The sequence below is a fragment of the Vidua macroura genome, chromosome 16 (genome assembly GCF_024509145.1).
Source record: "Vidua macroura isolate BioBank_ID:100142 chromosome 16, ASM2450914v1, whole genome shotgun sequence".
In the NCBI taxonomy this organism is placed as follows: Eukaryota; Metazoa; Chordata; class Aves; order Passeriformes; family Viduidae; genus Vidua; species Vidua macroura.
In genome coordinates this window covers 15484414-15505884 of record NC_071586.1, presented here as the reverse complement: position 1 = coordinate 15505884, position 21471 = coordinate 15484414, and the positions used below count along the sequence as shown (strand labels likewise).

At 58.9% G+C, this 21471-nt stretch overlaps 4 protein-coding genes and 1 non-coding gene across 5 annotated transcripts; 3 read left to right on the top strand and 2 right to left on the bottom strand.

Annotated features, from left to right (window-relative positions):
- Positions 1-40: 40 nt before the first annotated feature.
- RPS2 (ribosomal protein S2) lies at positions 41-2684 on the top strand. The gene is made up of 7 exons (XM_053991542.1): positions 41-224; positions 334-423; positions 837-944; positions 1482-1655; positions 1730-1889; positions 2293-2384; positions 2566-2684. The coding sequence occupies exons 1-7, from the start codon at positions 69-71 to the stop codon at positions 2644-2646; spliced, it is 861 nt and encodes a 286-aa protein (XP_053847517.1). The 5' UTR covers positions 41-68; the 3' UTR covers positions 2647-2684.
- Positions 2069-2204, top strand: LOC128815655 (small nucleolar RNA SNORA64/SNORA10 family). The gene has a single exon (XR_008439692.1). It is a non-coding gene; the product is annotated as a small nucleolar RNA SNORA64/SNORA10 family (small nucleolar RNA).
- A 340-nt stretch (positions 2685-3024) lies between the features above and the next one.
- NDUFB10 (NADH:ubiquinone oxidoreductase subunit B10) lies at positions 3025-4827 on the bottom strand. Its single transcript, XM_053991544.1, has 4 exons — positions 4608-4827; positions 3736-3874; positions 3319-3458; positions 3025-3207 (listed from the first exon to the last, which is right to left on the bottom strand). Exons 1-4 carry the CDS (start codon positions 4753-4755, stop codon positions 3110-3112), a joined length of 525 nt encoding a protein of 174 aa, XP_053847519.1. The 5' UTR covers positions 4756-4827; the 3' UTR covers positions 3025-3109.
- Positions 4828-4926: 99 nt separating this feature from the next.
- On the top strand, positions 4927-13932 carry RPL3L (ribosomal protein L3 like). The gene is made up of 10 exons (XM_053991543.1): positions 4927-5055; positions 7541-7733; positions 8019-8187; positions 9288-9423; positions 10160-10346; positions 11276-11436; positions 11684-11785; positions 11864-11959; positions 12505-12624; positions 13820-13932. The coding sequence occupies exons 2-10, from the start codon at positions 7694-7696 to the stop codon at positions 13874-13876; spliced, it is 1068 nt and encodes a 355-aa protein (XP_053847518.1). The 5' UTR covers positions 4927-5055; positions 7541-7693; the 3' UTR covers positions 13877-13932.
- Positions 13933-14355: 423 nt separating this feature from the next.
- Positions 14356-21105, bottom strand: LOC128815128 (testis-expressed protein 2-like). Its single transcript, XM_053991539.1, has 12 exons — positions 21014-21105; positions 18755-19644; positions 18470-18670; positions 18102-18396; positions 17490-17704; positions 17189-17341; positions 16993-17092; positions 16700-16832; positions 16448-16588; positions 16023-16235; positions 15606-15726; positions 14356-14933 (listed from the first exon to the last, which is right to left on the bottom strand). Exons 2-12 carry the CDS (start codon positions 19631-19633, stop codon positions 14808-14810), a joined length of 2577 nt encoding a protein of 858 aa, XP_053847514.1. The 5' UTR covers positions 19634-19644; positions 21014-21105; the 3' UTR covers positions 14356-14807.
- Positions 21106-21471: the final 366 nt, after the last annotated feature.

Genomic DNA, 21471 nt, shown 5'->3' with positions numbered 1-21471 from the left:
CGGCGCGGCGCATCCGGCGCCATCCGCGCCCGCCGCGGCCCGCCTGACGTCCCGCTTTGTTCCAGCAAATGGCGGACGACGCCGGTGCTGCGGGAGGAGCGGGAGCGGCCCGCGGGGGCTTCCGCGGTGGATTCGGGACCGGGCTGCGGGGCCGCGGGCGCGGCCGCGGGAGAGGCCGCGGGAGAGGCCGCGGGGCCCGCGGAGGTAAAGCCGAGGATAAGGAGGTGAGCGGGGATGCGGGACGGGGGTGCTGCCAGCCCCGAGGGTGGGCCAGCAGAGCCGGGTCACTGGTGCTGGCGCCTGGTGACTCTTGCCCGTGGATTTCTCTGCCAGTGGATTCCTGTCACCAAACTCGGTCGCCTGGTCAAGGATATGAAGATCAAGTCTCTTGAGGAGATCTATCTCTTCTCGCTTCCCATCAAGGTGAGGTGCTGTGGACGTGGAAGCGAAGGGTCAGGGTGATGCTCCAAGAGCCAGCAGGGAGATCAGGGGTTGTTCACCTGGGGAAGGGAAGGCTCCGGGGACACCTCAGAGCCTAAAGGGGCTCCAGGAGAGCTGGAGAGGGATTTGGGGTAGGATCAGATGGGATATTGGGAAGGAATTGTTCCCTGTAAAGCTGGTGAGGCCCTGGCACAGATTCCTACAGAAGCTGTGGCTGCCCCTGGGTCCCTGGCAGTGTCCCAGGCCAGGCTGGCTGGGGCTTGGAGCAGCCTGGGACAGTGGAAGATGTCCCTGCCCTTGGGAGGGGGTTGGATTAGCTGGCCTTTGAGGACCCTGTCAGCCCAAACCATCCCAGATTCTGTGATTTCCGTGTGCTCAGTGCCTGACTCTTGCAGGAGTCGGAGATCATCGATTTCTTCCTGGGCTCCTCACTGAAGGATGAGGTGCTGAAGATTATGCCTGTGCAGAAACAGACCCGTGCTGGGCAGCGCACCAGGTTCAAGGTAATCCTGTTTTTCTGGATCCTCCTGTTCACAGCTTCCCTTTCTGCATTTTTAGTGGCATTTTAATGACTCCAAATCTCTTCTACTGTCACATCTAGTAAATAAGTATTTTGCTGTGAGGACTATTAGTAGTTTGTTAAATGTATTAACCTTAAAATGTCAGTGAATGTGTGCAGATGTTCTTTAAACCAGCACTGGCCCAAAAGCTGGGCTGCAAGACTTTCAAACTTCTTTTTAAGAAGACTTTTCTGACACAGCAAAATTCAGTTGTTCTTGCACAGCAGTGTTGGGTTTCCAGGGAGAACTGTTGGTTATAAGCAGGGAATGCTGTTGTGGGGAGTTCTGACCAGAGCGAGGCTGCAGCAGGGAATTGAATCCCAGTGCTTGGCTGGTTCTGGCTGAAGGACGAACTCTGAGGGGAAGAACGGGTTTTGAGAGCCGTGTGTAAGGTTTGGGGGTGAGCTGTGAGACCCAGCTGAGCACACACCACGGCGTTAGCCCTGCGTGGAGCACTGAAAACTCCTCTTCTGCCTGCAGGCGTTTGTAGCCATCGGGGACTACAACGGCCACGTGGGGCTGGGGGTGAAGTGCTCCAAGGAGGTGGCCACGGCCATCCGCGGGGCCATCATCCTGGCCAAGCTGTCCATCGTGCCCGTGCGACGCGGCTACTGGGGCAACAAGATCGGGAAGCCGCACACGGTGCCCTGCAAGGTGAGCGTCCCCCTGGCGTGGCCCTGGGGCTCTTTGGGGCGGTGCTCTGGGGCTGACCCCTCGTGTCCCCGCAGGTCACCGGGCGCTGCGGCTCCGTGCTGGTGCGCCTGATCCCGGCCCCCCGCGGCACCGGCATCGTGTCCGCCCCCGTCCCCAAGAAGCTGCTGATGATGGCTGGCATCGATGACTGCTACACGTCGGCGCGGGGCTGCACGGCCACCCTCGGCAACTTCGGTGAGCTCTGGGGCTGGCACGGGGCCTGGGGCCACTTCTGCCGCTCATGGGGCACAGCGCCGCCGTTTGGTGGTGGTGAAGGAGAAGCCGTGAGTTCTGCTGACAGTGCAGTCAGTCCTGCTGCAGGTCGTGTCACACTTAATGACACAGACGTGGGGTTTGCACCCTGGACACTCCTGGATCTCCCAATCTGCGCGATTGCACTTGTGTGCCGTAGTGTAATCGTCGTAACTGGAGAGAGAGAGCAACCTGAGCTTTGTGGGTTCGTCAGAGAGACCCTCGCTGTCTCCCTGGTCCTTTCAAAATTCCACATTTTCGTGACGGGGGTGTATTGGAGCTGTGGGTTGGATCAGCGGGCTGGTTCTGCAGCTGTTGACGGGCAGTGTGTGACATCTCTCTGCAGCTAAAGCCACCTTCGATGCCATCTCCAAAACCTACAGCTACCTGACTCCTGACCTCTGGAAAGAGACTGTCTTCACCAAGTCTCCTTACCAGGTAAGAGCATTTTGGTAACTCACAGCTCAAACCTTGCCCCTGAAATTTAGATTTCTGTACCCAAAGTTTGGTAGGTATGGAGCTGAGCCACCCCAGCCCCAGTGCACACGAGGGGTGGGAGTGGTGCTGAGGAACCCGTGAGAGGGGTTTGGGGGAATAACCCCGTTGGTGTTTCTTGCAGGAGTTCACTGATCATCTGGCCAAGACCCACACGAGAGTGTCGGTGCAGAGGACCCAGGCAGCCGCTGTGGCCACCACCTAACGGGTTTTGTAGGAGAATAAAGTATCAGAGAACCAGGAGTCAGTGCTTGGTGTGATGGGGGTTGGTGCTCGGGGCAGCTGGGTCAAACCACGGAATGGGGTGGGTTGGAAAGGACCTGGAAGCTCATCCATGCTCCTGCCATGGGACACTTTCCACTAAACAACGCTGCTCCGAGCTCTGTCCAGCGCGGCCTTGGGCACTTCATCTTTACTGGGACTGAGGGAATTCAGAGCCAGGGCAGAGCAGCACACGGAATGTTCTGGAGGCTCGTGGAGGAGAGGAAAAGGTCCAGAGAACAAACCCCAACAGAGGCAGCAGCCCCAGGTGTTGGAGCTGAGGGCTTGCAGAGCTCTTCAAAGAATGAATACAGAGCCCAACTGTACAGATGTCTGTTTATTGTGGAGGCCAAGGAAGCAACATGCACTGGGATACCAGCACCGTGGAGGGAGGAACTGTTGCAGCTCTACTGATTTTCTTGTGCTGCTTTCCTCTCCTCCATCATCCTGTGCTTCTGCTTCATCAGGCACGTCCGTGCATTGCCATGGTAACCCAGGTCACCGTCTGAAAAAGGAGAGGAGAGGCCTGAGCAGTGCCTCCCACGAGCCCTGTGTGTTTCAGAGCCCCCTTCCCTGCGTTTAGAGCCCTTGCCCTGTGTGCTGCTGCCACACTCACATCTGTCCTGGTAGGCCTTGGTGACCTGTGCCAGCAGCGCCACCTCCTTGGCGCAGTTCTGGAACTGGTTGGGCCCTTCCCTCTGCTTGCACGCAGCCACCCTTTCCCGGACTATCTCCACGATTTCCTGATCGACCATCCTGCGGGAAAGATGGTGAGCAGTGCAACAGCAGCCACAAGACGACAGAAAAGCTGAACCAAGGGGTGAGGACACCCTCTGGAATGTCAGCCCTGGGATTTTCAGCGCCCTGGTCCCTAATGCCACCATGCCCAGACAGGGACAGCAGGACACTGATGTTTAATGGGGTGGGCTGGAGGTGCTGCCTCAGCACCCCAGCATCCACCAAGATGCTGCGGGTCCCAGAGCTGTGTGCTCTGCTGTGGCCTCGCCTGGGGACAGTCCAGGGGCAGCCCTACCTGTCCCTCCTCCACTGAGCCTCGGCCTCGTAGTAGCACAGGTAGTCACCCTCCAGGCACTGGCTCAGGTCAGGCACGCGGCGGAACTTCTGGTGGTAGTAGTAGAACTTGTTCTTGTTCTGCCACCGCTCGATCCAGTCTGCAGGGACAGCCCGGTCACACAGCCCGGCCCAGCTCCGAGGGCAGCACAGCCCCGGAGCTGGCACTGCCCTGGTGCCACCTTCCCCAGCAGCAGCAGCGGGTCCACAGTGCCCAGCTCATGCCCAGCTGTGTGTCTGCCCCGCTGTGCTGTGTCCCATGTCCTGTCCCCGCTGTGTTACTGTGTCCCTGCATCTCTCCCAGTGTGAGCTCTGTGTCCCGATGTCCCTGTATCTGTCACAGTGTCCGTGCTAGCTCATGTCCCGGTCCCACTACCAATATTGTGTTGTCTGTGTCCCGTGTTTGTGCAGTGAACCATGTCCCTGTGTCTGTCCTACTACCCAAGCTGTGTTCTTGTCTGTCCCATGTCCCTGTGTCCGTGCTGTGTTCTGCGTGTCCCCTGTCCATGTATGCTCGTCTACACGTTGTGTCTCATGTCCCTGTGTCTGTCCCTCTGTCCACGCCGTGTATCTGTCTGTGTCCCATGTCCCTACGTCCATGCTGTGTTCTTGTCAACGTGCCATGTCCCAGTGTCCTGTCCCTCTGCCCGTGCTGTTACTGTCAGGACCGGTGTCCCTGTGTCCTTGCGGGTGCCCTTTGCCTATCCGGGTGCCCGTGTCCTCACGCCTGTGCCCCGTGCCCCGGTGTGCCCATCCCGGTGTCCCCGTCCCCGCGTCGCTGCTCAACTCCCACGGGGCGGGGGCCAGGGAGAGGATGTCTCGTCCCGCCGCTACCTCGGATGAAGGTGACGGGCGCGTCGAAGACATAGCTGAAGGCGGTCTGGAAGTAGTCGACGGGGTTGGGCACCGACGTGGTCCTCTCGGAGACGGGGGTGCGGGTCGGCGGCACCTTGTACGCCTCCCAGTCGTGATCCTCCGGCATCGCGGCGGCGGCGGCGCGGAAAGATGGCGGCGACCCCTGAGGGGGCGGGAGCGCGGCAATATGGCGGCGACCCCCCCTGAGGGGGCCGGGCGCGGGAATACGGCGGCGGCCCCGGGGCACGCCGGGAGTTGTAGTCCGCGGCTCCCTCCTCCGTGAGGGGATCCCGGAATCCCGGGACGGCGCGGGTTGGAAAAGCCCACAGCGTGTCCCGGCTGTCCCCATCCCTGCTCACAGAGCTCACAGAGCCGTCCCACAGCACATGGCGCAGGACTGGGAGCGGACGGCTTTGGGATATCCCCGGTGAGTGAGACTCCGCAGCCTCTGTGGGGATCTGTGCTCGGTGACCGCACGGGGATAAAGCTCTGCCTGGCATCGGTTCCTGCCCGTGGTTCTGGTGCCCTTGGGTCCCTGCTGTGAAAAATGCATATTTTATGATTGGCTTTACGCAATAGTTACAGTGAATATTATATGTGTAAATGTTGGAAAGTTACGCTGTATTAATTCTCTCAAGTAGTGTGTTGAATGTATTTTTAGGTTATAACACGGTGTTAAAATAGAAACTATACTATGTAAGATACTTTTTAACTATCTCAAGAAAGAGATGAGATAATCAAGGAATTCTTCGCACAAGGATAACAATTACAGAAACCCCTAAATTTTCCAGAGAAGAGTAATTTATGGTTTTCCTTATCAACAGAAACGAACTTCTTCAAGCCTGATTGAGACTCAAAGGCGCCTGGGAATTAACAGAAACTTTTTGACAAGTACCATATGAATTTCTTGTTTTAAATAAAATATATGCATAATCATGAAGTGTTTTGTATATGCAACAGGCTATTGCTTTTAAATTTATTCCTTTGTTCACAAGGCATGCTTGTCAGGGCTTAAGTGCCCGAGAGCATCCGGAGGTCCGTAACTCTTTGCTTTTTATTGTCTTCTAATTGTCCTAACTCTAAATTTTTATTACTCTAATAGTATTACTATTTTTATAACCATTTTATTATTATTAAACTTTAAAAATTTTAAAAACCAAGTGATTGGCGTTTTTCACACTTCCAATCCAAACTGCTCTGTGATTCTGAGATGAATTGTCTCAATCTCTTTTCCAGTCAGGATCACAACCCTGGGCTGACAGAGGGATTCTCAGCCCGTGCTGGGGGTACCTGGTGCAGGTGTTTGTCACCAAATGACACAAGCAAAAACGATGCACCACAGCCTTGGTCACGATGAAGAGACTCATTTATTTTTTCTGACTCCAATCTTTTATAGTTCTCAAAAGGTGCCAGTGGATTGGAGGGTGAACGTGCCACCTCTCCAACGACACTGGACAAACTACCTGTACATCAAATTTCTCCGCCTCTATGAAAGAATGCAAAACAACAGGTTGTTTACAGAAAGTTGTGTGAGAAAGTTCTCTACAAGAACATAAACTCAGAAGGCTTTAGAAAACTCTTGATAACCAGGACGACAGGTGTTCACAGCTCTGGGGGTACCTGGTGCAGGTGTTCACAGCTCTGGGTGCGTGCTACCCCTCTTGGAAACTGCCCTAATTCGGGAAAGTGCCCCTAATTCCTGCCATTCGCACCAGAGTTGTTCAGGAGGGAGAAGCGTAAACTGAGCCAGCCGCGACTGACCTTTATCACACCACAACTGTCGTGTCCAACCTGCCAGGAATGAAATGAATATCGCAGCGGGTGAAGCGAGTGGCTAAATTTGTGTCTTCATACCCGTCTTAAGTATTAATGTGGGGAGGCACTTCCTGACGGCCTCTCTCTGCTGCTGCCCCGGGCTGAAGACGTCCCATGGTCGGTAGAGCTCTGCTGGAGCCGCTTGTGTGCGAGGGTCGGCGAGCAGGGCTGGGTTATGCCCCTGGTGGTGCCAGGAGCGGGGTCAGAATCCTGAATTCCACTCGGGCTGGAAAAGGAGCTTGGTGGAAAGCGCAGGCCGGGCGCTGGGGCTGATCTGAGCTAGGAAGGAGCTGCAGTGGGCGCAGGACTAACGCTTCGCTGCTTGTGGTTGAGGTTTATGTGTTTATCTCTCCTCATCTGGCTTTCAAGGTGCCTTCAGAACCTCTGCATGCTCCTGTTGCCCATTCCTTTGGGCATCCTTTCCCCTGTTCTCCCGATCCTTGGCTGCGCTTGTTTTGTGCCATTTGCCTTGATGACACGAAGCCCAGGAATTCCAAGCAGGCCAGGATACAAAATAAATTGTTATAATTAAGAGCACGGAAGGACAGACCTAGTAAAGAATGTACTTCTCCTTCAAAGTCCTTCAGAAGAAGCTGAAGGAGGGAGATCATGTGAAGTTTTTTTATTGAAGTGGCATCATTTGTCCAGAAATTTAGTAAATTCACGCTGACAGAGAGTAGATTTAGAACGGGTGTTAGGAAGAAATCCTTTCCCTGTGAGGGTGAGGCCTTGGCACAGCCCAGAGCAGCTGTGGCTGCCTCTGGATCCCTGGCAGTGCCCAAGGCCAGGCTGGATGGGGCTTGGAGCACCCTGGGATGGTAAAAGATGTCCCTGCCATGGCAGGGGTGGCACTGGATGGGCTTTAAAGTCCCTTCCACCCCAAACCATTCCAGCATTCTATGCCATTTTTCCATGTACGTGACAAAAGTTTGAACAAAATCCCGCCCTGTTAGGACTCGGGGAAGATTCCGGAATCTCTGTGGCATTCCCATCTGAAAGGCGGGGGGGTATTTTTGTTGTGTTCTTGTCGTGTTTCCCTTCTCCCCATCTTCTGGGGAGCTGGGAGTGAAGCCTCCCTTTGTGGCTCCCCTCCGCAGTCCCACCGCAAGTTCTCGGCGCCCAGGCACGGCCACCTGGGCTTCCTGCCCCACAAGCGGAGCCGCCGGCACCGCGGGAAGGTGAAGGCCTGGCCCAAGGACGACCCCAGCAAACCAGTCCACCTGACAGCTTTCCTGGGCTACAAGGCTGGCATGACCCACACTGTGCGGGAGGTGCACCGGCCTGGCCTCAGTAAGGCTTGTCCACGAGGGAAAGGGGGGGAAGAGGCTCCTTGGGAAGGGCTGTTTATGGAAAGGGGTGGTTGGAGCCCACGCTTCTGGGTTAGATCATGGACGGTCAAAGGCCAGCTCAGCATGGGCTGAGCGTGGAACTCTGCACACTGGGATGCCGAGTGGTGGTTTGGGAGGTGGGAAGGCTGAGACCAAACGTGCCCCCAGCACTGTCTGTGACAGCGGGAATCCTCCAGGGGATGATCCCAGAGGATGCCGGGCACCACTTCCCTGTGCTGCCTTGCAGAGATCTCCAAGCGGGAGGAGGTGGAGGCCGTGACCATCATCGAGACCCCCCCGATGGTGGTGGTGGGGGTCGTGGGCTACATCGAGACACCCAAGGGCTTGAGGAATTTCAAGACTGTTTTTGCCGAGCACATCAGCGACGAGTGCCGGCGGCGCTTCTACAAGAACTGGTACGTGCTCCCGAAAAGGGTCATCCAACACTGGTGCCAGCAGTGGAGGTGTCCAAGGCACCCCTGGATGTGGCACTCAGTGCCCTGGGCTGGGGGACAAGGTGGGGATCAGTCACAGGTTGGACTCGATGATCTGGGAGGGCTTTTCCAACCTCAGTGATCCTGGGATTCCCAGAGTGGGGGTTTCCTGGGGCGCTGCCTGTGAGGGATCTCTGGCAGGAATTCCACAGGCTCTCCGGGATGCCCAAACAGCTCAGCTCCTGTGGAGTGAAACTGCTGCCTATTTAGTCATGCACAGGGACACTGCAGACAGCCCGATGCTGGGGAGCGGCGTTTGCATATGTAAATTTATTCTAATAGCCGAACCAAGTTAGCTCTCTCCACAATATCGTATGGCAGGCTCCTTTTCCTTCCTGTAGCTCGGGCTCCTCGGCTCCCCAGTTCAGTGGAATCCTTGAGCTGGACTGAAACCAGATTTGCCAGGGGGAAAATCGATGCAGAATGTGGCCCCTCATAAATATCAACACCCCTCAGCAGAGAGGGAAGTGGGAACAGGAATTTCCTCGCTGTAGGAATTGTGTCTCCTGTAACAGCACCATGGACACCCACCCACCACACGCCTCCGATCCCTGTTTTCTCCTGTCAGCCCTTTTCACGGCTCATCCCTCTTCCCACCCGAAGCCCCTGGCAGTCAGGTGAGGCTCGGGTACCCCCAGGTAGCAGGGAAGTGCCTTTGTGGTTTCCTGGCTGCAGGAATCTCCTGTAATAGCTCCATGGAGACCCACCCACCCCAAGCCTCCCATCCCTGCTTTCTCCTGCCTCTGATTTTGCGCCTGTTTTGACGGCGCTGAGTCAGTCAGTGGGAGACAACTGCATTCCTCATGCAGAAAGGTTTGAATTACCCTTGAACAAGCCCTTTTCACGGCTCATTATCCACCTCCCTCTTCCCACCTCAAGGTCCTGACAGTCAGGTGAGGCTCAGGTATCCACAGGTTCCTTGTGCCTCCGAGGAGGTGGCTGTCAAGGTGACCTGTCCCCTCTCTGCGCTGTCACAAGCCCTTTATCAGCTCTGATGGGTGTTAAACCACTTCTGTCCTTAGGCACAAGAGCAAGAAGAAGGCGTTCACCAAGTACTGCAAAAAATGGCAGGATGAGGCTGGGAAAAAGCAGCTGGAGAAGGATTTTGCAGCCATGAAGAAGTACTGCAAGGTCATCCGTGTCATTATGCACACACAGGTCAGAGCCTCCCCCTGGCATGGGCAGGGGGCTCGGGGGCTTCCTCAGCTCTGAAGGGCCTGGAAATGGGATCGGGGGTGTTTAGGTGGGGTCACAGAGGCTGAGAGAGCAGAGGCTCTCTCAGATGGTGATGGGAGGTGCTGGCTGACCTTCCCAGCTGCCTCCTGGACCTCCCAGTCCCCTCCCAGAGCTCCTGCTCCAGGGCTGCCATGGTTTGGGAACACCGGGGAGCCCCCAGATCCCAATGGGAGCCCACACACACCCCGTGGAGGAGAGCAGGAGGAGGGCAGAGCCTGGGCAGGTCCTGAGTCCCGTGTCAGCAAGGGACCTCATGATCACCTCAAATTAGCAACTGGTGTCAAATGTTTTGGGCAAAAATAACCCCATGGGCAGGCACAGTTTTGCCAGATGCTGATTGCTGGATACACATGGGGCCCATTTTAATGCTGATCCCTGGATTTAAGGGCTGCTTTGGAGTCTGGGGGAGAGCTAAGTTGGCTCAAGGCCAGGCAGGGTCTCTGGGCTCAAGGACAAGGAGTTGGCTCCATAAAGTCCCAGAAACAAAGAGCTGCTGACCCAGGGCTGCTTTGAAAGGGGGTGACAGTGGCAGAGAGGTGAAGCAGTGGCTCTGCTCACCCCTGTGCCCCTCACAAATTGTGAGTGACCCAGCCCTGCTGCACCCTCCTGTGTGTGGGGTGAGGGGCCACGTGTCACCCTAAGGCACTGTGTGCTGCAGATGAGGCTGCTCCCACTGAGGCAGAAGAAGGCCCACATCATGGAGATCCAGCTGAATGGGGGGACAGTGGCTGAGAAGGTCGACTGGGTCCGGGAGAGGCTGGAGAAGCAGATCTCTGTGCACAGTGTCTTCAGCCAGAACGAGATGATCGATGTCATCGGCGTCACCAAGGGGCACGGCATGAAAGGTACGGGGGTTTGGGGCTGTCCTTCTCACACCTGGCTCTGCCCATCAGGTGGTTTGGGGGTAGGACAGTGTTCACCACGCTGAGAACCCCTAACTTTTTGAAGAGGGAGTAGCAAAAAGCCTGGGGATCTTAAGCGTGACATCCACTTCTGTTGTGGCAGGGCTCGGTTTCCTTAATCTCAGGGATTCCAGCAAGGGAAAAATTCAACAGGGGCACCTCTGATGTAGATACAGAGGAGCTGACAAAGTAACCTCTGGTGGAAAGATTTTCCCTGACATTAAGGCCAGTGAAGGCCTCCTCCCAGGAGGCTCAAAGGCACTGTCAGTACACAAAGCAACCAGCTCTAATGGGAGGTGATCCTGCCCATGGCAGGGCTTGGAACTGGATGGTCTTTATGGTCCCTTCCAATCCAAACCATCCTGTGATGGTGTGAATGTCTCCCAAACCCCACACGTGCAGGGGGGTGGGCGTCCCTGGGTGTGTGCATGGAGCACCTCCCGGTCTGATCAGAGCCCTGGGAAGTGAGAACAGCTCCTGGTCTCCTCCCAACAGAGCCTCCTCTGAGAATTGCAGGAGAGCCATGGGACTGTCCTAAAGGAGAATGATGGGACTGTCACACAGGAGAGTGGTGGGACTGTCCTTCAGGAGAGCCATGGGATTGTCCTTCAGGAGAACCATGGGATTGTCCCTCAGGAGAACAATGGGATTGTCCCTCAGGAGAGCCATGGGATTGTCCCTCAGGAGAACAATGGGATTGTCCCTCAGGAGAGCAATGGGATTGTCCCTCAGGAGAGTGGTGGGACTGTCCCTCAGGAGAGCAATGGGATTGTCCCTCAGGAGAGCAATGGGATTGTTCCTCAGGAGAGTGGTGGGACTGTCCTTCCCCAGCCCCTCCCTGCTGACCCTGCCCGCTGTTCCCACGCTCCCAGGGGTGACCAGCCGCTGGCACACCAAGAAGCTGCCCAGGAAGACACACAAGGGCCTGCGGAAGGTGGCCTGCATTGGGGCCTGGCACCCGGCCCGCGTGGGCTACTCCATCGCCCGGGCTGGCCAGAAGGGCTACCACCACCGCACCGAGATCAACAAGAAGGTATGGCCCAGGGGAGCTCCCTCAGGCCTCCCATCCTGTCACCATCCTCCTTCCCACGGTGCCCTCAGCTCCCCGCATCCTCCTGGATGTTTCCCTGGACATCTCCCTGTCTTTCCTGGTGCTTTTCCGCTGCTCGAGGGCACGCCGTGGTGAAAACCACGCGATTGTGTGGGGGATTCTGCCAGCCTGTGAAGCTCCTCAGCAAGGGGCAGGAGAGTCTCCATCTCCGCTGCCTGTGCGTTCCCAGATTTACCGCATTGGCCACGGGATCCACGTGGAGGATGGCAAAGTGGTGAGGAACAACGCCTCGACGCACTACGACATCACCGAGAAGACCATCACGCCTCTGGTGAGGGCCGAGGGGTGACAGGGCTGTGACTCTCCCCGCCAGCTCTCCTGGCCACCAACCCCTCTGCTCTCCCCACAGGGTGGTTTCCCTCACTACGGGGAGGTCAACAACGACTTCCTCATGCTGAAGGGCTGCGTGGTGGGCACCAGGAAGCGCGTGCTCACCCTCCGCAAGGTGAGGGCAGCAGGCTGGGATGGGCTGCAGCTCCTCAGGAACACATTCCCCACGTGGAGAACCCTCCAAGTGCTGGGCAGGGACACTGGGCAGGTCCTTGGTGCAGTGTCGGCAGGTGGATGGAGCTGGAGAGCTTCAGAGCTCTGAGGGCTGCGGTTCATTTCAGAAATGAAACCTTGGATTGCCACAGAAAGGTGATTGGGCATTGGAATGGCTGCCCAGGGACGTGGTGGTGGTCACTGGTGTTTAAGGACAGACTGGATGTGGCACTCAGTGCCATGGTCTGGGTGACAAGGTCAGGTCATAGGTTGGACCTGGTGATCTCAGAGATCTTTTCCAGCCTGGTTGATTCTGTGATTCTGTGCAATGCTGAGCAAAGAGCAGCTCTGCAAGCTCTCCACCACCTGAGCACCGGGGTGTTGCTCTGAGAACACAGATTTTTGAGGAGATATTTCTTTAGAGGCTATTCCAACCCTGCCTCCATGACACCAGCTGTCCTGACTTTCTGTGGCGATGCTCCTGACGTTGTGGCTGTTCTTTCCCAGTCCCTCCTGGTGCACACGAGCTGCCGGGCCCATGAAGCCATCGAGCTCAAATTCATTGACACCACTTCCAAATTCGGCCACGGCCGCTTCCAGACAGCTCAGGAAAAGAGAGCTTTCATGGTGAGTTCCTCGGGCTGCCTCCAGCTCATCGGGGGGCCACAGCAACTGACTGACTCCAACCAAGCATCTTCCAGGTGTCCATGGGCAGGGAGGTGGAACTGGATGAGTTTTATGTCCCCTCTGACCCAGGCCATGCCAGGATTCTATGATTCCATAATTCTGTGACCTGTTTCTCAATACAACAACAGCCAAGTGAATGTTTGAGGCTCTCTTGCCTAAAGGCAGCCGTGAGTTCAGTTCACACAGCAGAAATGGTGCTAAGGAAGAACAGGATGGTTGTGTGAGGGATCCAAGACAGCTCAACCAGCAAATAAAAGACCATATGGGCAACCAGTTCCCATTCACCACGGGAAGTTTTAAACAAGCAGTTAACTTGGCGGGCACTGTCTTGGCCATATGGTGCCTTTCACTTGGAATTGTGCACTGCTTTGATTTGTTTGGAATGATTTATAGCTTTAATATTCTCAGAGGAAAGAAAGTTTGGGTCAAATTCAGATGCAAATTTGTGGTGCTTTTGTCAGAAGATTTCAAGAAGGCCAAGCAGTGTATTTTTCTTAAATCTAGGGCAACAATTAGTATAATTAAATAATCTAAACACGGCAGTTTCCTGAATAGTTTTGCAGCCTTCACCAGGCTGGTGCAAGTCTGAGTCTGAAGCGGAGGAAGCACTGAGTAAACCAGGAGAGGGAGAAGGAGTAGGGAAAGAAAGAACTGCCTGGGTCCCACGCAGACGTAAACTGGGTCTGGATCTGGCCTGTCAGCCAGAAATGCCATGTGAAGCTGCCTAAGCCTCCTTAGTGCTGGCAGGGGGATTGGTTAGGCTCTGCCTTTGCAGAGCTCTTTAGAGGTTAAGCTGATTTCCTTCAGCTCAGTGTCAGGAGCCTGTTGTGTCACTGCCAGCCCTGAGCTGCTGTGACGAGGAGCTCGGTGACAGGAGGAGGTTTGACCTGGGTGCAGCTCTTTCCTTTGCCATTTTCCCCCTTGGATTCTGTGGTAAAACATCACATTTGTCTGGAAGTTGAGGGACATGAGTAATTCCTGCCACCTGCTCCCATAGGATTGATCTGCTGTGGGATAACCCCATTTTTCAGCTGCTGGCCCGAGCTGCCTTTCTGGTCGCCACAGCCCAGACACAGCCATGCAGGCCAGGTCTGTGTGTCCCTAAATCCAAACTCTCCTCTCTGCTCTCTTCCAGGGCCCCCAGAAGAAACATTTGGTGAAGGAGAAGCCAGGTGTGCAGGAAGAGCCCTAAGGACAGAGATCCAAGGCTGCCTGGCTGGGCACTTGCAATAAAGGGGCTCCAAGCCATGCCTGCTCCTCTCTCCTTCTGGAAGGGTCTCTTGCCTGTTCTCAGGCTCCTCAGCAGGTGGGGATGGGAAAAGTGGCATTTGGGACTGGCCCACATGGACAGTGCCTGCTCTGCCCTCTGGATCCTCCCTTTCCTTTGCCCAGTGAGTTTTTCCCACTCACCCAAATCACCACGAAGTCTCCCCCTCCCTCTCATCCAGCAGAGAGCAGAGCACATTCCAGCACTTCTGCACCAGTGCCCACTGGGAACACTGGGGCTCCCCATGACCTGCCTCTGCCCTGGCTCCCTGCCTGTCCCCTCAGTGCCTCTCCCACACACCTCCAGCACTGAAGGTGCAACCCGGGGGCTCCTCCCTGCTCAAAGCCCCCTGATCCTGGCCGGAACCCTCGGCAGAGGGGGGAATTTGTGCACAGCAAGAGGGCTGCTAGGCAGGGCTGGGCAGCGATGGATTTATTCACCTGGGATCCTTTCCCACCCGTGCTTTCCTTGCAGCCCAGCTGCCTGTGGGGAGGGGGGGATGCCCCAGAGCTGGAATTTTGGATCAGCGATGATCCCAACTCCTTCGGTGCCACGATCCAGGTGTCCTGCACCCTCTTTGGAACCAGACAGTGGGAAGCCCAGCCCTCCACTGTCCAGAGCTGCCTGCTTGACCAGGAGTCCTGGAGCGTGCCCGTGGAATTCCTGGGTCTCCAGCAGCCTGGCTGTGCCCTGAACGTGTGCTTGCAGGATTTGAGGAGGCTCATCTGCAGAAGCAGAGGATGAGGATGAATCCAGGCACAGCCCTGGATGCAGTCAGTGGCCAGGCCCCGGCTGTCCCCGTGTCCCAGCGAGGTCCCTGAGCTCTGGGCAGTGTCCCTGCCCCTGGGGTTGTGCTTCAGAGCCTCCTGTCCCCCGTGGCTGGCAGGTCCCGGGGCAGTGCCGAGGTGGGTGGCCAAGGATCCAGGCCAGAGCGCATGATGGGAATGATGAGGTCGTCCATGTTTGGCATCACCAAAATTTTCTACAAAGAGGAATCCGGAACAACAAATCAGTGGCTTTGAGCACCACGGGGACACTGCCTGGGGGTGGCCTGGCAGGAGCCACACCCAGGTCAGGGACAGGGGCTGTGAACTGCAGGTTCTGAGCTCCCACCCCCACAGCAGCAGCCCCAGGAGGGTCCCAGCTCTGGATATCGGGGTGGGGACACGCAGGGACAGTTTTTCTTTGCCCTGGCCACCTTTGCAGGGGCGGTCACAGCAGAGGGGAGGGACCAGCATTTTGAAACTATCCAAATGGGTGGCTTTTGTGGGGGGCCTAAATATCTGTGGGGACATTTCTGATCTTTGAGCAGAGGTGAAAGGCTGAACACAAACCCTTGGGAAGACAAATCTCCCAAACATCCCCAGTCCAGATTGGACAGGTGGATTCAGCCCTTCTGGGGGGTGTCTGCCTGACACCCCAAACCCTCCCTGCTTGGGGCAGGGCTGCAAATGATGTGAGGAAATCACTTTTCCTCAGCCCTTGAGCTCATTATTTGGGTTCTGTGTCTTCACTGCTCCAAGCTGGCCAGACCAGACCAGGTGTTGGCTTTTTGCAGAAACAACTGGCCCGAAATGAGGCTGACTCTCCCCGGTGGCAGCAACGCCCAAGCCTCAGCAGGGTTTGCTGAGCCCCTGAAGAGCAGCCCAGGCACCTGAAACTCGTGCTTCAGCTTCTTCTCGATCCACTCGGTGACATGCAGGAATGTCACCTCCCTCTCGCCCAGCTTGGGGCGCACCTTCAGCTCCAGCTGCGGGGGCACTCGGAAGCTGTACCTGTGAGGGGAAAGGAAACAGGCAGAAAGCATCACCTGCCAAAGACGTGGCACAGCCCACTGCTGGGCTAAACCCACTGCTGGGTTCTAGGGAGGAGGTGACAGCTCAGGGTCCCCAGATCTGTGAGGGCCTGGGTGCAGACCCAGAGGAATGAGCCTGAGGTCTGTGAGCCCCTTTGGGGAAGAGCCTTGGGCTGTTGGTGGCCAAGATGAGCCCAAAGCCCTGGAGCTGGCTCCTTGCAGGGAGCAAGGGGCGCTGGCAGCAGGATGTGCCTGTGGGGGAAGGAGAGCTGGTACCAGACGCGGTCGGTCGGTGGCGGGGGGATGTTCACGGCCAGGGTTCCTGCCAGCTCCTGCACCTCCACCGTCAGCAGCAGCGGCGTGTTGGACACCTCCTCCATCTTCTTCTTGATGAACTCGTTCTCCGTGGCCTTCTGGAAGTACTTGGACTTGGCGATCTTATCCACGAAGCGCAGGATCTTCCTGCTCGTGCTGTTCCCGCTGACGTGCCTAAAGCAAGAGGGGCCCCAGCTGGGTTTTGGGGTCCCCCAGCCCTCTGCCACAGCACCCTACAGGGACAGAGTCCCCTTTGGAAGCTGCCATGATGTGCTGTGCATGTCCTGCCGGGGACACCGTGCCCATGCCCCTGTGCTGACGTGGCACCGTGCACCCCCAGCCCCTCCCGGTGCCCCCCATGGCACCGACCCCCAGCACCCCCTTACCCCTCGGTGCCAGGCGGGGCGAGCAGCCTCTCCCCGGGGGCTCCCACGGGCTCTGCAGTGGTGACATCTTCCTCGTCGGAGGAGCCGGCGCTGGACGACTCCGCATCGCTGTCTGCCAGCAGGATCAGCCGTGGCCTGGCCCTGCGAGCCCCAGGAGATCGCTGCGGTCCCCAGGGCTGCTCTGGGGACAGCGGCCTCGCCTCACTGGGCCAGGAGGAGCGGGATGAGCCCACCCATGGACAGATTCCTTACCCCTCTCTGCCTGCCTCTGCAGGGCCGCTCTCCTCTGCAGAGCTCTCCTTCCCCAGCTTGCTGAGGTTCATCTTCGTCTCCAGCGTCATCTGCAAGGAGCCGCTGTAGGTGACCTCCATGTCCACCCAGAGCCCTGCCAGGGAGAGGGACAGGGCGAGAGCAGGTCAGCACCACAGGGGTCAGAGCTGCTTGTGCACTGCCAAGCCCTCCCAGCTCTGGGGACCGGGCTGGCAGCTCTGTAAAGCCATCCTAGACCCAGCACTGGGGTCCCTGTGCCTCTGTGGGGCTCTTACCTCGCTCATTGATGGTGGGGTTGGAGGCACTGAGCACCGAGGGGATGGATGTGCCCATGTCCAGCTCTGTCAGCGTCAGCTCGTTCATGAAATACGGGAGCTGATGGAGGGAAGGCCCCATGGGGGACAGTCACCACTCACCGTGGGGCCTTGGGAACAGGGCTCCCCCGAGTGATCTGGTGCTCCCGCCTCTCACCTTGATCTTGCTCAGCTTCTTCTGGATCTTGTTGGACACCTGCTCTGCCCAGTACTGCTCCCGGAGGAAGTCCCAGAAGATGCGTCCCACCAGGGCGTTCATCCAGGCCATGCTCGCCGTGTCCTCGTGGGAGGGGACAGCAGCCACCAGCCCCTGCAGCGAGGTGGCCCCGTGAGCAGTGGGACCTGCTGTGCTGGGCTCCCCTGCCCCAGGGCTTGGCTGCTCTAACAATCCACAGACTGGAAGTGGCTCCGTGCGAAGCCTCCAGTCCCGCTCCCAGTGCTGGGTTTGTCCCACTCACCTTTGTGGGCGTGGGGCTGCCCAGAGCTCCGTGAGAGGGGCTCCGCTCCGGGCTGGCTGCCCCCTGTGCTGGCACAAATCGGGCCATGTAGGTGCTGTAGTCCAGGTAGATCTCCTCGGTGCTTCCCGACACATCCCTGGAGGGATCCGTGGCTGGGATGTCCTCGGCGCTGCCCCCGCTGCTGCTGCCGCTGCTCTGCGGAGCCCATCCCGTGCCTGGGGGTGTGGAATCACAGACTCATTTAGCTTGGAAAATGTCATCAATCCAACCACTGCCCCGGCCAGCACTAACCCGTGTCCCCAAGTGCCACATCCACACGGCTTTAACTCCCTCCAGGGATGGGCACTCCACCCCTGCCCTGGGCCTCACAGCCCTCTCAGTGAAAGAATTGTTCCTAATATCCCGTCTGTTCGGTCAGGATGCCATCAGGGGTGACATGATGCCTGTCCATGACGCCAGTGACATGCCACCCACCCTGTGCCAACCGGCTGAACCCTCTTGGCTACACTTCAGGCTCCTCCGTGTCCCTCCGTGCTCATTGCTGCCCACCAAGGCATTGTGCTCCTGGATCAGTCCTGGCCCAGAGCAGAGGCCGTGCTAGCTGCCCCTCACCTGCCCTGGTGTCACCGTGGCTGCTGGCCGTCCCACGGGAGGCTTGCACGAGGTGCTGGTACCACTCCTCCTTCTCCCGCCCCGTCCGCCCAAACAGGTACAGGCACCTGTCCCTGCCGTCCCCCGGGATGTCCTGCCCGGCCACCGGCACCTTCCTGGTCCCCTCCTCCCCCTGCAGCTCCGTGTCGTGCTCCTCGCTGCCCTCTCCCTCCGCCGGCTCGGCGAGGAGCACGCAGATGGGATATTTCTTGTTCCACGTCCGCTTTCGGGCCAGGCTGGGGGGGCACAGGAAGACCTGCGGCACCGAGAGCGGGGTGAGGCCGGGCCAGGCGTGGGGGGGGGGTCCCCGAGGGGATCTCCGGGCTCACCTTGGCGTCGGTCAGGTCGTAGCAGCGGTGGCCGACGAAGACGGCGTCCAGGATCTCCTCCTCGAAGGTGGCTCGGCGCGGGATGTTGCTCTTGGGGTAGGACAGCTTGAGGGTGGCCCCGTCCAGCACGGCGAGCACCGAGTGCGTGAGCGACGGGTGGAAAAGCTCGGGGTCGTACACGTGCAGCTCGTTCATCCAGCCCTGGAGAAGGGGGAACAGGGGACCGGCTGCTGGCGCTCACCACGGGCACCTCCAGCCCCTCATCCCGGAGCGCCCCTCTCCTACCTGGAGGTGGGGCGTTCCCCGCGGCTCCCCCGGGAGCAGCCTGGGGCGCAGGCGGCCCCACGGTCCCCGAGCGGCCGGCGGAGCCCTGGGTACGAGGAGGAGGATGGCGAGGAAGCCCAGCAGCAGCCCGCAGAGCAGCCCCACGCAGAGCCCGGCGGCGTAGGGCGGCAGCGGCAGCACCAGGTAGCCGTAGGCGAGCAGGGCGATGGTGGCGAGCGCTCTGCCCGGCACGGAGCCCCCGGACCGCGCCGGCGGCGGCTCCTCGGCCGGTGGGAGCGGGGGGTCCGTGTCTCTCTGCGCCACCTCCACCACCTGGATCACGTCCCCGTAGGAGCAGATCTCGTAGCGGCAGTTCAGGGTGGGCTCCCAGGGCGTCCAGTCCCGCACCCGGCGGGCCCCGGCCCCGCGGCTGCCCCCGGGGCTGCCCCCCGGCTCCTTGGCCCGGCCCGTGGGGCTGCTCTCCTCGGCCATCAGGCGGCTCAGGCGGCTCAGGGGCTCCTGCACGGCCTCCGACAGCCGCCTCCTCGTGTCCTCCAGCCTGGCGTCGCGCAGCCGGAGCAGCGCGGCTCGGCTCTCCGACGGGGACACGCTGGGCGACGACGGAGCCGTGCGCGACTTGGCCGGGCTCAGCCGGGGCTGGGGGCCCCGCGGGAGGTCGGCCAGGAGCATCCCCCCGGGCTGGGGCGAGGCGGGACGCTTCGTGTCCCCGTCCGCCGTGGGAAGGAGCCCGCAGCCATCCCGGCCGCCTCCGTCCTCCCGGCTGCCGCCGCCGTGGGGCGTTGGTGCCTCGATGTCCCCACGCCGAGGTGAGCCCGGGCACGCTGCCAGGGCTGGAGAGGCCTCTGCTGCCACCGCAGCCTGGTCTGCCATCGCTCGCATCGCCGACGGCGCTGCCGAGGGGCAGGGAAGGAGCGGTCAGAGCTGGAAGGGCTCCGTGCCACCGCAGGGCACAGAACATCCCTGCCCCGCTCCTGCCGCCCCCATCGGCACCGCCCGGGGGCATCCCCGGGACCCTCACTCCGGGCTGGGCGCCTGCCAGCCTGTTTTGGGATGGCTTGTGGGGTGAGCTCAATGTGGGAACCCGCTTGTCCAAGGAGGAGAAACCTCAGCCAGGCAATTAGCCACGGGGCTGCGAGAGCCCGGAGCCGCCAGCCAGGGCTGCGGCCAAACGGGGATTTTCTGCACCAGGATATTCCAGTGGTCCCAGTGCCAGCCCAGGGCTGCCAGCAGGGATGCCAGGCCAGCGGGCAGGACTCCCTGACTCCTCTAAAAGTTCATGGTTTGGCCCCTGCTTCGAGCACTGCATGAATCCAAAATGGAGCCAGCCCAAGCTGCGGCCCCAGTGCCAAATCAGCAATCTCTGGCTTTACCGGTGGCAGAGAGGACAAAAGTTTTTCTGACACGAAGTTTGCATTGTCCTGAGGGGGTCCATGGCCTCAAGGAAGTGCTGTCCTGTCCCCACCACCACCCCTCACTGCTGCACTCCTGCCCCAGCCATGGGCTGACCCGCTCCGAGCCGTGTCCCCTCCGTGATTTTGGGAAGGAGAAGGGATCTGCAGGACGGGCTCTGCAGGGCCACCGCGGTGCTGAGTCAGCTCCCAGCGGGTCCCTGGAGCGCTCAGCCCCTCCCTGCCCTCTTCCCCTTCGCAGCAGCCCTGCAGCAGCAGCAGGAATGCATCCCAGGGACCCTGGGCTGCCTCACGCTCGCACCGCGCTGGATCTTCAAAGCTCCTCAGTGCCAGGAATTAATCACAGCCTGTGCCGCAGCTGCCTCCAGCCCCCTTTACATAATCTCAGCTCTTGCTTTGCTTCTCCTTCACAGGAGCCACTTGTTAACCCCAGATCATCCACGGGTGATTGTCCCGGTGGTCCCAGCCCCCGGCAGAGAGCCTGGCTGGTGCTGGCCAGCCCGTGGCACTGCTGGCACCACCGGCAAGGCACTCAAACAGCCAAACGAGGCGTGAGCGGGGGAAATGAGCAGTGGAGCTGGGCCTGAGAGGGGACCTGCTCCAGGGGAAGGTGCCCCTGTCCACGGCAGGGCTGGTCTTTAAGGTCCCTCCCAACCCAAAGCATTCCAAGTTCCGTGGTTCTGAGGGATCCCTCCCCTGACACCGCAGGGCCCTGTCCACCTCCCACCCAGCACTGCAGCCTGGACACACTGCCCCTCACCATGCAGGGCTCTCAGTGGTGGCCCCATCACAGCCACTCCCAGTATCCCCAGTATCCCCAGTACTGCCCACCACCCCTGGCTGCTCCTACCAGAACACCCCTGGGCTGGTCCTTGGAGGGTCCTGGCCGGTCCCTGCTCCGTGTCCCTGCCAGGTCAGGGTGACAGTGTCCCCCCAGCACTGGCCTGGGTGCTCCTTGTGCTCCACTCCACCGTGCCCAGCTCTCTGTTGCCAGTGCTCCCGTACTCGTGGGTTTTAAAAGCTAAAAAAAAAAAAAAAAAAAGGAAAAAAAAAAAAGGAAAAAAAAAAAAAGTAGTCTGTTTCCTGAGAGACCATTAGCACGGTGGAAGACAGAGATATTAATAGCCTGGGTTTGTATGGGAGTTCTCCTCTGGCAGGGATGGTGAGTGCAGTGGGGGCTATGCTGCTGCTGCAGCCACCTGTGGGGAGGGTGGGGGCAGCAGGACAGACCCTGCTGGGTGTCCTGGCTGGACCAGCAGCACCCCGAGAGGGACGTGCAGCCCCAGGGGAGGCTTTGCTGCTGCCTCA